Source organism: Tubulanus polymorphus, chromosome 4 (genome assembly GCF_964204645.1).
Source record: "Tubulanus polymorphus chromosome 4, tnTubPoly1.2, whole genome shotgun sequence".
Lineage (NCBI taxonomy): Eukaryota > Metazoa > Nemertea > Palaeonemertea > Tubulaniformes > Tubulanidae > Tubulanus > Tubulanus polymorphus.
Window position 1 is genome coordinate 23697575 of NC_134028.1, and position 15318 is coordinate 23712892.

General features: G+C 39.5%; 1 protein-coding gene across 1 annotated transcript; it reads left to right on the plus strand.

Moving 5' to 3' along the window:
• Positions 1 to 259: 259 nt before the first annotated feature.
• Positions 260 to 14418, plus strand: LOC141904477 (protein sidekick-2-like). Its single transcript, XM_074793066.1, has 6 exons — positions 260 to 281; positions 1355 to 1621; positions 2301 to 2606; positions 3060 to 3165; positions 13572 to 13801; positions 14384 to 14418. The coding sequence occupies exons 1-6, from the start codon at positions 260 to 262 to the stop codon at positions 14416 to 14418; spliced, it is 966 nt and encodes a 321-aa protein (XP_074649167.1).
• Positions 14419 to 15318: the final 900 nt, after the last annotated feature.

Consider the following 15318-nt stretch of genomic DNA (forward strand, 5'->3'; position numbering starts at 1 on the left):
AGACATCGTTTATTTTTGGTGGCATAAATCAAACGGCGTATTTTTTTCCGGTATCTCTCTCTCCGGGAAGCTAGCGCACGGTTGGAGCGCGTCGAATCCAATTGAAAGATTTATGTCGTTTCCAGTGTCTCCAACACCGTGAACAAATAGTCACGAGTTCACGTCGTCCGAGCGGCATACGAAATCACCGCATCGCGAAGGAGACTAATCTTTGCGCTTGTGCGTTTTTTTTTCTGCGTATTCGCGCCGAGCCGGAATTATGCGGATAGATACGTGGATAGGTAATACAGTCGTATTAAGTTAATACCGGTAGATGTTGGTAGATGACTGATGGGTTTATTTATACATGACATTCAAGCATTAAGACTCTTTACCGCCCGGTAAAAAATCCAATCAGCGCGTCATCGTCTTCGGGGTTGATCAGCAGTTTTATTCTCACTCTTGTCGTTGATTAAGTCGTCTACGTTGTTATTATTAAGGTTTCAGTATTCGGTCCTTTTTTTAACAACTCGTTCGCCATTTTGTACTGATACTCGGAGTTCCCGTTTAGATTGAAGTTTGAACCGTTTCAAATTCGAAACAGTTCCGCATCGGACCCTATCTCTCGCTTGCCGGGCTGTTGCTCTACCACTTGAGCTATCGAGGTGACTTGCAGGTTTTCGCCCGAACTCTATTCGTTCTAAGCCTCCTGGCGCAGGCTAGTGTTAGGATCGCATGAAATTGGACTCTAGTTCATGAAATCATGTTCATTTTCGAAATTTTAACACCGGAGTTAAATTTTTCAACTGAGAATCCTCGAATGAATACTGAATGAATCGACCGATTAACCTTTAGGCTCGATTCAAATACTGGATCTAGCTCGATGAGTCTGAATTAAGATTTGGCTTAAATTATTTCAAATTATTATTATTATTATTATTATTATTGTTATTACTATTATTATTATTCTTATTTGAAATGAGCTACTTAACTCATAGAATCTGACTAGACTGTTGAGCTCGGTCCAGGTACATGTTTGTAGTATGTTTAGGATATAGTATTGTAAATATGGCTGCAAAAAAATTCATTATTCTAAGAGTTTATTGCTTTGAAATCACTGTTTGAGGGAATTGAGTGAATTTTTTGATTTAAGGTTGCTATTGAAATTTTGCCACATTGGATTGGAATCAAATTGAGGAAAATTTCATTATAAATACTTTTCTTATGTTATGTAATCTTAAGTTTGAATAATTAATATCGTGTATCGATGTTGTAATCACCCATTACGTATCTGATGAATGATGTTCATATGTTTTGTTACAATTTTTCCCGGAAAAATAAAGCTATCTATAATGATTGTTCTCTATACTTGCAGGATATCCGCCGACCAAATTTGACATTCAGCCGATAGGCAGCGACGCCGAACCACCGGGCAACACGAAAATCATGTTCTGTCAAGCGTCGGCGTTTCCGTCGCCCACTTACAGGTGGATTAAAAACGGCCAGTTTATTACGGAGCCGGAATCGAGTGGTTCGCTGCGTCTGTTCACTATAAGCAGGTCGGATGAAGGCGAATACCAGTGTTTAGCTAATAATACTTATGGTGCAATATTAAGCTTAAAAGCAACTCTGAAAGTAGCGTGTAAGTTTTCATCGGCTATAAATACGTGACTTCGAGGGAAAATACTGAAATCATCGATTTTACTGTTCGTTCGTCTGAATCGTCATGGACGGCCTAACCCTGTTACCCATCCTCCCTCGGAAGGGATTTGAACCTGAGGGCATCCCGAGACTCGGCCACATGGCAGGAGACCCTGCATGATAAGAACTGTTCCTAGGCATCTTCCCTCGGCAAGGATTCGAACCTGATGACATCACGAGACTCAGCCACAGCACGAAACCCCTGATTAGGACTGCTCTTAGACATCCTCCTTCAGATTCAATTTTTTACAGATCAGTTAACTAAGAAACAAAAGGCTTTAAGGCTTTCACTCTTCCAGTGCATCTACTCTGTAGTGTGGTGTATAAATCGGTGATAGACTTTGCTAGTACACTGCCTCATGGTGTATTGATATTATAAGTCCTGTAATTAGTTTTTATCGATATTGAAAGATGGCAGCACCTGTCAAACATAGTGAAATATTAGTAACAATACACCGCACCGCAGTGTAGATGCATTTAAGTAACACGCTAAGGTGGAATTTTCAATAATTTTCAAATTATCTCCAGCACTTTCAGGAACTAATTAGTCAGCACTGGAAGGGTTAATCTAATCACACTCAGCTCATCAAGCTGCTTCTATGTTATCTTTGAATTTTCAGACTTGGATCCGTTCACTAGTACGAGTCAAAAAACGGTGACAGTAAACGAGGGTACCGCGATCAGGTTACGCTTACCGACGTTAAGTGCCAACCCGAAACCGTTAGTCAGTTGGTTCAACGTGCCATCGAACACCCTAGTGTCAACAGGTGCGCGAATTTACCAGACTCTAAACGACGGTCTCGTGATACTGGATGCTAAACTAAGTGATAACAGTCGTGTATTCCGCGCCACAGCGTCAAGTATTTACCTGAGAGTTTCCGGAACGTGGCAAATAGACACCGGCAATTATACTATTAATGTGCAAAGTAAGTTTTCAGTTTAAAAAAAAATTAATTTACGTCATTCCCAAAACTAACTCCATTAGATTGATGGGACGGCCTTTAAGGTATATGCCCGCTCACTGTAATTAGCCAGCAGGACTCGAACCCACTCGGCACTGATTATGAATGCTTTATCCCACTGAGCTACTGTGACCACTCACAGTTATGACCAGTCTTAGACCGTCCTAGCCAATATACGAATTGTCTTTTTAAATTAATTTTGATATCGTTGTGATTTTGTTGTCCAATCTACCAACCTAAGACCAAGTCTTTTGATCTAAGACAACTTTTGGACTTGAGCCACGATTGTTCTTATGCGCCCAGGTGCTGTGTGATATGGTTATACTCTCTGGATAACTTAGTTTTGTATTTTAGGCTTCATATTTTTTAAACCGCATTTTCACTTGCTTATATCTTGTAACTAATGTTTACCTGTAGATGGCGCAGTTGGAGATGTTCTACCTACTATTATAATACCTCCCAGTGATACTATAGCTGTGCAGGGTGATACTGCTGTATACTTTGAATGTGTGATAAATGCCAGGTAAGTTTTCATATAGACAGCCCTAAACTTCTAATAAACCACACTATTTTGTTTCTGCAACTGCAATTCCGGGGGAAGCTAATGCAACTTGTAATTCGGGTTAGGGGTATTTCATGCCTTTTTGAAAAAAAATCACTTAGAAGATGCATTTTTACAGCCATTTTCGGAGGAAAATTTTTTCTCATTTATTCAAACAAGCCTTAATTGCAGAGTAGCCACTTCACCTGGAAGTCAGATTAAATGCTGGTAATTTTGTTCAATAAAAGCTGAAAATTAGGGAAAAGTCAGGAAAATTTGTTGAGATTGCTAGATGGCACGTAAAATCAAACTGCTTCTATCTATGTCTTGTATTTAACTGTTTCAATTGATTGGATTCTTAGCAGATCAAGTCAGGGAAAACAATGTACATGTCAGGGAATAGTCAGGGAAAATGCAAGTCAAATAAAAGTGGCACCCTGAGTTGTAATTTGTAGGGTATTTCGCGAGCTCTCTTCCGCACCGGTGCAATCTGAATCCACTTCATCTTGTTTCTCGCGTTTTGATAAATGCGACGACGTTGTTAGGTTTTCAACTTATCGAATCGCTCAGCGAGGGACTGCCGTCAAATTATCTTTCATCATTAAATTGTTATCTGGCAAAGATAACAGTGGCTCTAACGGTAATGAATTGTCTCTATAGAATAGCGTTGTTCTATTGAATTGTCGAGCTCGCGGCTCTAGGGAACTGCGACGAGTTAGGGCAGGAAAATTAATTAAGATCCCTATGGTAATTACTTATCCGAGTAGTTCATCAAACACGATGAACTTAAGAGACGACGAAGGAATTTGTGCGTATTGATCGATCGCGTTTGAACTGAAGAGACGTCACCAAAATCAACACTCACACAAAATCACTTCATTCGCATTGAAACCGTGTTCACATTTCGAATATTCTAAATCTTGTCCAGTACAGTTTAGAATCGACCAAGCGTTAAAACAAGTGAAAAAGCAGTTCAAATTGGTCAAGTCTGTGTGAACTGGCTATAATCGGGTCCGTTCTAAATTCAAGTTGTAAAAAGCCTGAACATGCTGTGAGATGAGTTGGAAAATCTGGTCTCCCTAATCAAAAAAGCAGGAAATTGTTGTCAGTTTTATCAGGGGGTATATTTTCACTTTAACAGCGACGTAATGAAAATATTCCACACAGACACGGGGGGGGGGGGCTGAAATATCGGCTTTAAGCGAAATGCGTCAGGCTAATAGACTGTTTAGATTGACAATTTAATGATGCGACTGTCGCTGCTGCTGTCCTCGTTGAAGTGTCAGTTGAGTATGAGGATCTAATGGCAACAAATTATCAGCTTATTGCTTTGATGACACATAATGTCAAACGACGAGCGCGAAGTGATAGGACACGACACCGCGACGCAGGTAGCAATTTCGGGTTTTCACGCGAGTCATAAAGAAAGCTTTTACTTTAATTCGCCGAGCTTGAAAAGATTTGATTAATCGGAACGAATCTGTTTTTGTAGTTGGGTTTTATACATAAGTTCTAACAGATTACGACTCGATCGACCCACCTCCCCCCTCCCCCGATGAGGTGAATCTATGTGTTGAGTCGAGGTGGAAATCGACTGCGTTAAATGTCGATATGATAATAGAATGATCAGGGCTGGTTTTGTAATTACCGATGTGCATTCACCTGAAATAGAACTCACCCGACGGTCGACTGATAAGAGAATTCAAATTACGTCCCCGCGACGACGCGACGCAAACATAAATAGATTCATTGTTGATGATGCATCCCCCTCGCTGGCCCTAACTCCCCCTCACCTCCCGTGCCTCCCTCTCACTGCATTTTACTCCCCCTCGTGACCCCTTGCCTCCCCTTGCTAGCCCTACCTCCCCCTTGCCTCCCGTGCCTCCCTCTGACCGCGTCTTATTCCCCCCTCGACTCCCCTGCCTCCCATCACTAATCCTGCCTCCCCCTCATCACCTCTCACTCCCCCTCACCTCCCCTGCCTCTCTTTTACCGTGTCTTACTCCCTTCGTCACCCCTGCTTCTCCCTCTGGCTCATCCTCCCCTTAACACCTCTATCTCCCTACACTGCCTCTACATCCCCCACGTCGCCTCTAGCCCGCCTTCACCGACCTTCCCCCTTGCTGCCTCTCCCTCCCCCTATCTCCCTTCACTAGCCCTGCCTATTTTCCCCGTCTCTTCAGAGCGCCGATGTGTTAAAACTTTTCAATGACGACAAGAATCGAGAAAGAAAAATCAACAAGAAACATCAACGACAACTGAAGGATAGTTTATTCGATTTGTTCTACCAATCATCGACTCGCTCTTCGCGTTCGCTCGATTGCTATTTTCGGTGGTAATTTCTACGGCAAACGGATTCCGTTTTTCCAATCATTGTTCCGAGGGAAAATTGTTTCACGGCATACGTGTGTTTCAGGGGAAATTAGTTTCCGACTCGAGACTCGACGGTGAAATCTAAATAATTAACGATTCTACGTAATTAAATCGCCGGTGAAATTGTCTGTCGGTCGTAATTTATTTTTTTTAAACGATGCTTTCGTCATTTTGAATATATGCGCGCAGTGTACAATTAGTGCCACACTGTTTGAAAGTGAGGGAAAACAATTTTACTTCCCGTTCATTTGTTCTGAGTGTAATTCTTATTCTAAACGTAGTGGAAAAAAGTTTCAAACTTTTGACCATCACTAAGATTCCTGGTTATACAGGGCGGCCACTGACCTGGAACCAGTAAAAATCATGGAAAACTCAGGGAATTTAACAACTTTTTCCAAAAATGTGGAAAACGATTTTGGATTATTTTATTGACCACGTATTTCTTTATCATTACGTGATTCAATGAAAAATGAATGAATTTTAAGGTATTTGAAACACAGAGCTGAAACTCTTATTTCAGTAAAAAACCATCGAATGATATCTAGCTAGTTACTTGTTTTATTATCACTGCCTCTCCTCTCCTTACCTCTCTCCTCTCTATCGGGTTATTAGACCCTGGTTTCTTGGGACCGGAGATAGCTAATGTGTCTTGTGTTTAAGGGTAATCCAGTCTCAGCTGATAAGTGTTATTGATTATTAGAGTAAAGCGATCATACTGTCTATATGTAGAGAGTACATTATTGTCTTTAATCCCGTATTAGAGTTTCCTCATTACAACAACAGTTCTTACAAAATGCATTAACTGTAATTAGTACGCAGTGTAATGGTAGCTATGGGTACGATCAGATATCCAGCCGGATGGTGTCAATTTCAATCTCGATTTAATCAACACGCGATTCTTTTGGTGAAATAGATTCCCGAGAACAAAAAGTGACGTGCGGTATAATTCACTTCAAACTAGCGCCACCTGGTGGTCCTTCAACTGCCACAGTAACACATAGCGATTATTATGTGTGTAACAGGTTTATGATGGATCAGAAATCCAAAGTTCCCTTCTCTCCCTTGCTGAATCAGATACCAGTATTCTCAGTAGAGGTTGTTTCTCATAAAGAGGTTCCTTGTTCCCTGAAAGGAGTCAGAATTACCCTGATTTTCCCGTGTAAGGCTGCCCAGGGGCGGATCACAAAAGGCTACTTTGATGTCAAAAAAGCTAATATTAATCGCACTACTGAAATGCACCAATCTTTGTTGACAAAATGAAAAAGTCTCCGAAAAGTTTGATGGATTTGTACAAGTCTCACAAGCCCCCCTGGATCTGCCCCTACTGCACACTAACGCCACCTAGCTGCAGCAGCATTGCGAATATAATGTGTATAAGCCTGACTTCACACTCAGGCCTCCTAGTGGATCCTAGATTACCAGAGTAACATCTCAGTTCATCAGAGACATCACTGCTGTGACACTACACCCCCCCTACCCTGCTGGCGTGAATCAATTACATTGATTCTTGCTGTTTAAACTAAGTGATAAGTATCCGAGTCACGGCAGTTGTTCGATCGATTGCTCTCGGACTATCGAGTGAAACAGATGGAACTGGCATCGTTAGTTCGTCTGCGTAATTACTCCCTACAGAAAATATATCATAACAAACTCTCGGTGAATATTCGATATTTATGCCGTTGACCAGTCCTGACTAGTCGTTACCGGTGTTTTCATCGATATATCGATATCATTTTCTCGTCACGGCCATTTTTTCAATTATCGGATATATCGGAGCTGTTGTCGATATTGCGTTTGCCTCTGATAGTACGAGAACAGTTTTGTGGTGAAGAAACTCTTTCCGACTTCGTAAATCACTTATCAGTTGTTTTGTATAACTCCTAAGTCCAAGCGTGGTCTTGAATCTTTAAACCGGTTTTAAGTTCTTTGATTAGCGATAGAACTGCAGTGTGGCCACTTGCCTGGAAATCAGGCAATTTTTTTTCTATAGAAAAAGCCAAGGAATATTTGAGGAATTATGTAAAAAAAGCTTAAGATAGGGGAAAAGTGAGGAAAATTTGTTCAGATTGCTAGATTGCGTGTGAAATATCAAACAGTTTACGTCTTTGTCTTTGGTATTTGACTGTGTTGTTAATTGATTGAATTCCTACCTGATAAAGTCGGCACAAACAATGTACATGTCAGGAAATAAAGAAAATAAGGGTAAAAGTAAGTCAAAAATAGCCATCGTGAACTAAGGCGATCTAAGACTGGTCTTGAATATATAAGCCATGAGTAGTTATGAAAGGCTGTGTTGTTGGTTGATGGATAGTTTCTTTCAATCAGCGCTGTATTCACTGATATATTATCCGTCATATACCTGTAGAATCCGAAGTATATATTCATTTGCAATCAAGTTTCCCCTTAAGTCTCGTGACTCGCGTATTAATATCATAGCTCACTGATTTGATGGGAGTAAACATGGCTGAGTTGCGCGCTCTATGAAACGACTTGCTATGGATAGAAATGAATGTACTGATGATAGATTGATGCCCTTTAGAGAGAGATACATGACTACTGTCTGTATGTCACACATGCTTTCATCCGTAATTCCATTAATAATCACTTGATCTGCCTTAAGTATGAATCGATTTGTTGAACTATGAATTTAGATGAACCTATTTTAGTAAGTTTTCATGATATGATATGATATGATTTATTTTCAAGTAAAATTTTCACAAAATTAATGAATAAGGAAATGCATTAAAGATGTAATAATATTAAATGAGGGACTGCTTTGAAGCAACATTTAGCTTATACAAGAAAGCAGCCTCATCTATTACAATTACATACAATTGTTTTTTGTTTTCATCTAACAGCAGTTTGTATACACTGATGTATTGTAAATGTTCATGTCCGCGAGCGTCCGTGAAAAACTGTTTATCTCTGATTCCAAACGTCTTTCTGGACAAACTGATGCATAATAAAGGTAGATCTACTGATTATTAACTATATCACAGATCAAAGCGTCGCGAACATCGCGATGTTCTTGAAAAAAGTTTGTAACGTCGGCAGTGGCTGCTTGTATGATATACGACGCTCTGAAATTCTGTTCAGTTATTAACGACAAATGGCTTTAACATCCTGTAATCCTATACAAATATAACCTGGAGCCTCGCTGGAAACTGAAGCCTCGCTTAATCCGGATGAGTTTAACCTTGATTCTGTTTTTAATCCGGTCGGTTTTATGTGGCGGGATAGATTCTTATAGAAACCAGCGAAATATCTCACCAGATTCAGGTGCCTTTTATATGACCTTTTTTACCTGGAAATCAGGGAATTGCCTTTTCTTTGAAAAAGTCTGGAATTTTCTTTCAAAAAAGCTAGAAATTGGGGAAATTTGTTGAGATTGCTAGATCACGCGTAAAATCAAAGAGTTTCCAGTGTAACTCAGTTGAATTTTTAGGAGATAATGTCAGGGAGAACAACTTGTGTATCAGGAAAAAGTTGGGGAAAATACAAGTAAAATAAAAGTGGCCACCCTGTATGACCTTGACCTCTGAATCGTTAAATTCGTCGCGATGTAATTGATTTGATGTTTGAATCGAGTTTTATCAGTTTTACAGTTCAGTAAATATATCGTGTATGCTTCGATGAACGAGGCGCGACGCGTCGATTGATTTTCTATAGAACTTTCATCAGTCAAATCGAATCAAAAGTTGACTCTGAAGAGGAGGAGACGTCACGCTACTGAATGTCAAATCGATCTCCAGTACATCTTTAGGTCACCGGTTATAAAAGGGTCCTCTGAGAAATAGTGTGAAATCATTTGCCACTTTAGGAATTATTTTGGGTCAATGACCGATAGAAATAGCTGTTAGATTTCATGTCTTCGTCATGTACTTGCTTCTTCCATTCTCTCTATTCTTTATTGCTTGATTATCAATTAATCATAACAGAACTTCCAATCCATTGATTGGTAATCATATATATGTATTTCACTAGACATATTTGTGTGAAATTCTGCCTGGCTGGTTAAGTCTGATTACTAGACCTCACAGACTGGTGACATCATCACAACACTAACTGGGCAATCCTTATCCTGCTGACTGGTGACATCATATTCCTAGCTGACCAATCACTAGCTAGGACTGGATGACTGATGACATCATAACCCTAGCTGACCAATTACTGGCTAGGCCTGAATGGATGACTGATGACATCATAACCCTAGCTGACCAATCACTGGCTAGGATTGACTAACTGTTGCTCAATTGCAGTCTTAGGTCAAAATATCAATGCTCTACCCTGATTTCTACTAGTCTGACTGCGGAATAGTCTGTATCTAGTCAGGTCCCACTGGTATGAAATATTCGGTCATGCAAGTCAACAGTTATCACTGTTTACATCAGTGAAACAGATCAAATATCTCGTGAAATGAATAATAATGAATATGTGATGACACGATCGGAACTATAAATAATTCATTCGTCGTATCACACTTCATTAACACGCGATATATCGTAACAGATCCCAGTAGTGTCAGTCTCGCTTTCAATATCACCTCTTAATTCTCATCAGGGACCCGTCATACATAACAATCAAAATCTATCTCCCTCTATAAAATCATTACCCTCATGAGTTTCATTGACGCCTTGAAAACTTACAAAACTGATAATGATTACTTCTATGATTTATTCAAGGGGTGCTGTGTAGGACGATGTGCACTACGTCATCAGTATTGGCGTTTCAAAAAAAATTACAATTTTTGAAATTTTATAATTGAATAAAAATTCTATGACCAATTTAATGGATTTTCATGAACATTTGTAACGATTGAGAGAAGTGACAGTAATTTTATGCGCACTCACTGGCGATCAAACCCGGGTCTCGTAGAAAGCAAGCATGCTACCCAATGGACCAATAGAACTAGTACACTTGACCGCTGGTTATACAGCTTGTCGTAACATATTTAATGATGAATAATGATATTTTGTGAGTACATGTGCGATACGCCATCTATATTGGGGCTGGACCCAATTAAATTCATTTTGACATATTGAAATGAACTTTATTGATCTTCAATATTATATATTCATCATTAAATGTCAACAATATTAAGAAATATATATTTCAATCTTCGATGGCTTCAATGAATTTTCAAGTTCATTTTCTCGTTCAATTTTTTCGCACCAATTATAATTCAAGCTCAACTTCACTTCTATTTCAATCTTAAACACGGCTCGTTTTCGATCGTTTTGATTGAATTTTGATTTATATCTTTCGAATCGAGCTGAAGAAATTCGAGGGCCGGCGTTCATCGCTAAACAAGACGCGAAAATCGATACGTTTCCGAAGTCGATGCGGAGAGATTTTCGGCTCAGAATTTCGAACGACGTTGGGGCTATGCGAGTATTCTCCGCGTAGCCCCACGCAACTAGACGGTGTTAGCTTGATTTATCTACTTCACAGTTATTTCCGAGAGACTCTCATCACGAATTTGTTATATTCATATGCGTAGCTCGCGCGCTCCTTCAACGGTTATCGAATCGCGGATTTCGTTTTCGCGCTGATATACGCCGGTCTCGTTCGAGCCGAGCGTTTTATTAAGTGAATCGGCTGACGCGATAAAAAACGGGTGTATGAGGTTTACGTAACTGAATTTATGAAAGTTAATCGTCAGAATTGGTTCGACGGTGGTGGAAATGAACTCTTATGTCGGTTTATGACCGGAGGGAAACTCGCGAACTCAACTAAACAGATCTATCGAATTCGTAAATCCATTCGCACACTTAGTGAATACATGAAACAAACTTCAGAGAATATTTGCCAAAAATTTGTGCCGGTTTCCGTTTGTCTAATTGAAGTAAAAAACCCACAATAATAAAGTACAAACTAAACGAAATTTGACGTTTCGACCTATGGGTTATTTTTAAAAACTAAAACGTCAAACGTTCATTCAGTTTTTCTTTATTATTGTGGTTTTTTATTTCAAAAAAGTATTTGCACTGTTTGACTGTATATATGTTGATGGATTAAAACTCAGGGGCCGGTTGCTCAAAAGTTGGTTAAAGATAACCGACCGTTAAATACCATAGTAACAATGAAATTTCAATTGTCACCATATCAACTATCCACTGGTTAACTCTAACCAACTTTTGAGCAACCGGCCCCTGTTGATTATTCTGACTTCTGTACAACTACTTGAGAATCAAACCTTTGGGTAATATAGAAAATCCTATACTAGGATTAAAAGTCTGAAAAGTTCCCTTTAGCTTGTTGTTTTCTCAAAATTTCAACTTCTAATGTGATAAATAGTCATCTTCAGTCATACAATTGGCCCAAGGTAACATTTCTGACTTTTTTTTCAATTCAAAGGGTGGGACTTTTTATATTATCATTACGAGACACGGACTCAAAGTGGGTCTTGTATTCTAACCAGGGGCAGGAAGAGTAAACCGTCATATTTTGTTAACGATTTGGTTAGACAATATATCGCGTGTGAACCCGATATTCCCGAGACGCACAATTCGGCTTGTTTTTGATTGTCGGGTTTTTCGTGGTTCATCGTGTGTGAAGCGTTACTCGTACCGCTCGAGAATGATTGATAATGCGGTGATGAATAAGCAGCCGGGTTAAACGAGTAATCGACTTCTAATACACGAGTGAATTACTGACGATCTCAGATAGAATGAGCCCACCGGGTAAAATATGTCATAATATACAATCAGTATCATCTCTCTTATCATCTCCGCTGCTGCTGCTGCTGTGCGGGTCGTCTGTAGATGTGTATGACAAAAATCCATAAACTTTGCCTCCAGACCAGAGAGTCCTAATTAATAAACGCTGATATACACCTGGGTTAATCAATGCACGACGTCCCCTCCATCTCCACCCCCACTGATTACAACACCATTCATTCATACTGCCGATAGTTAGTCCACTCTAATTGTACCTGGAAAAAACCAATTTGAATGTGGCGGACCCATTAGATATGTTTTAAGATCCGGCTTGTCCTACCAGCTATGAGACTATGACACATTGAAGTTTTAAATTCCGATAATCAGGAACAAAGTTGTAATTGAAATTGAAAGCGCAATGATTAATGAAATGTATATTTATTTGATAATTGTAAGTTTAATGACTGCGTGGCCCGGTGTCTAACTCCAAAGCCTTTAGGCTCTGGACGGGTACTTCATAGCACTACGTGAAAATATATTGATATTCACAATTTGTGATTTTAATTACTCAATGATCTATGAAGATAAATCAAATCTTGTTTCTGGTTATTTTGAATTCTGGTAAAGTCGAATCTCGTGATGAATTTAGCACAGACACAGGTCCATTCTAGAATTCAGTCTAAGTTAAGTCGGTTACGAGTAAATCTAAGGTAGTTTGTTTCATCAACTGATCGCGAGACGGCTTCAATTGGCGTCGAATCTCGCGATGAATTTCATCGATCAAAATTGATCGGTCGTATTTGTCTCTTATCTCGTCCTCTCTCTATCTCTCTCCTCTCTTTCTGTCGCCTGCGTGAAACGCATTGTCAAATTTACACAGGCTGTTTTATTTTATCGTCAGTCTCTCTCAGTGCGTCAGTCAGTCGCGAACGGATGAACCGTGTTTCCGATAACAGTCGTCGTCGTCGTAACGATCGCGCAATTATCGAAACCGGTAAACAACGCGTGAATTTAGACAGCGACGGGCGGGCACCCGTTATCTTTTCAAATTCGAAATATCGTTTCTGAGTATTATCCCTAAATCTCCGGTTTCGAGTCGACGCAATTCATTAAGAATTGATGTCAGTTTTTCATGCGTTGTCGCGAGCAGTGGATGATTTTTAGTGACACCTGCCGCACGTGTGTGTCCTCGGGGGGGGGGAAGTTTTATTGATAATTCAGTAGATATATGACACCTACGCGGATATTGGACCAACTATCTCAATTTTGCATTTAAAGTCTGTATCCGTATTGATTTCGTTTCGCGGGCGTCCACGTAACAGGTTTTAAACATTTTATCGCGGTTTGTTATTCTAGGCCGTTGTCGAGTCTACGGATCAGCTGGTTCAAAAAGGAGACCGCGCGAACGATCGACCTGTCGGTGAAACCAATGAAATATTTCCTCGAAGACGAAAATCGCAAATTGACGATCAAATATCCGTCGACGGCAGACGCTGGAATCTACGGGTGTAAAGCGGCGTTTCGTACGTCGGACGGAAGCAACGCGTTCGCGCCGATCACGCGTACCGCTAATCTCACTGTTCATGGTAAGCACGCCAAAAAATACTTTGAAAACGATATTTCCCAGTTTGGAAATAATTGGAAAATGCATTTTACAGTTTATATAGCATTGCCCCAATGACGACATTCCTCTGAAATTTTTCTTCAAAATTTTCAAAATTGTCAACCAGTCACAACTATAATGCTGGGATCAGTTGCTCTTAAGTTGGTTAGAGTTAACCTGTGGATAGTTGACGTAGCGACATTTGAAAGTTTATTGTTACTATGGTGCTAATCCACCGGATATCTTTCACCAACCTGGCCCCTGATGTCCCTGTACAGTATCTGTTCATTTCCATGTGGGAAAATCGAAAAATCACTCATGAAATTCTTAGGAAAACTTGCGAGTTTAGAATTCCTCTTACCGAGTTTCACCATCGACATACGTTTTAAGGACGTCAATTTTTTCATCGATTATTTGACCTTAGAATGAGTTACTAGATCGCGTACAAACTATTTGAGATCATCAAAGTGTTTACAGGTTTCGTCGTTAGGTGGCAGCACATTCTTAATTTCGTCCAGTTTGAATAATGTGTCCAAAAACTTTTAGTTCTCATTCGTATTCGCAGATGGCAGCACGTTACAGTTTGTCAACTCGCTGTAACTATTAACACGTTCAATAGATGGCGGCATCGAATTTTACTCAACTAGTTTGAAGTCGTATCGATCCGTAGAGAAAACTTAAACATCCTTTCGAAGATATTAAACAAAAACCACAATCGAAAGAAACTATAAGCGATCGCTTGACGTTTTGACTCAATACAAGTAAAGTAAGCTACTTCAAAAATGGATTCATCGCCAGAGCATTTGTAACGGTAACAGATGATAGAGATGGGTAGCGACAAGGAAATGAATTAGTTTAGAAAACAGCTTGTGGTATTTGAGTGAAAATGTTAAGTTAAATCTTGATAGTTTGTCTTGATTGTGAGTTTTACTTCAACATGCAGATACTTGCTATGGAAACCAAGCGTTTCTATGATTTTGAATGAATAGATCAGTCAACTTAGAATCTTACAAAAAGTAGTGATGGGGGAGAGGTCAAATGAATACTGAAGTGGTTATCAATTATAAAAGGGAATGTTTGACAGAGCAATTAAGCTGTTTATCTACTTTATAACTTACTATGACATTAATATAAAGCAGATCATTGTAGATGTATTAAAGATGAAGCCATCAATTCACAATTCACTGTTATTGTACTCATTGATTCAAACCATTAGATCAATATGTTCCCCCTGTGTCTGTGCGAATGTTTGCTCTCTTCCACCATTTAAAGGCAATTAACTATATTTGAATTGTTGTACAAATAAATTGCCAGCCAGTCAAATAAATGAACACATTCGGAAAAAGAAATCGACGATCCAAAAATGAAAGATGTTCACATTTTTCTAATGAAATGAGGAATTTTAGTTGATTGACGATAGTTCTTTGTCTTCGCTCCCGTCTCAGAATATAGGCAAAGATTCGGTCACAGCTTTCAGCTTTTCAAATGATTGATAGTTTT

Coding starts and splice junctions, on each gene's coding strand:
- LOC141904477 (XM_074793066.1), top strand. CDS start 260: ATGCGGATAGATACGTGGATAG. Junction 282..1,354: donor GCGGATAGATACGTGGATAG/GTAATACAGTCG, acceptor CTATACTTGCAG/GATATCCGCCGACCAAATTT. Junction 13,802..14,383: donor CGCTAATCTCACTGTTCATG/GTAAGCACGCCA, acceptor TCGTATTCGCAG/ATGGCAGCACGTTACAGTTT.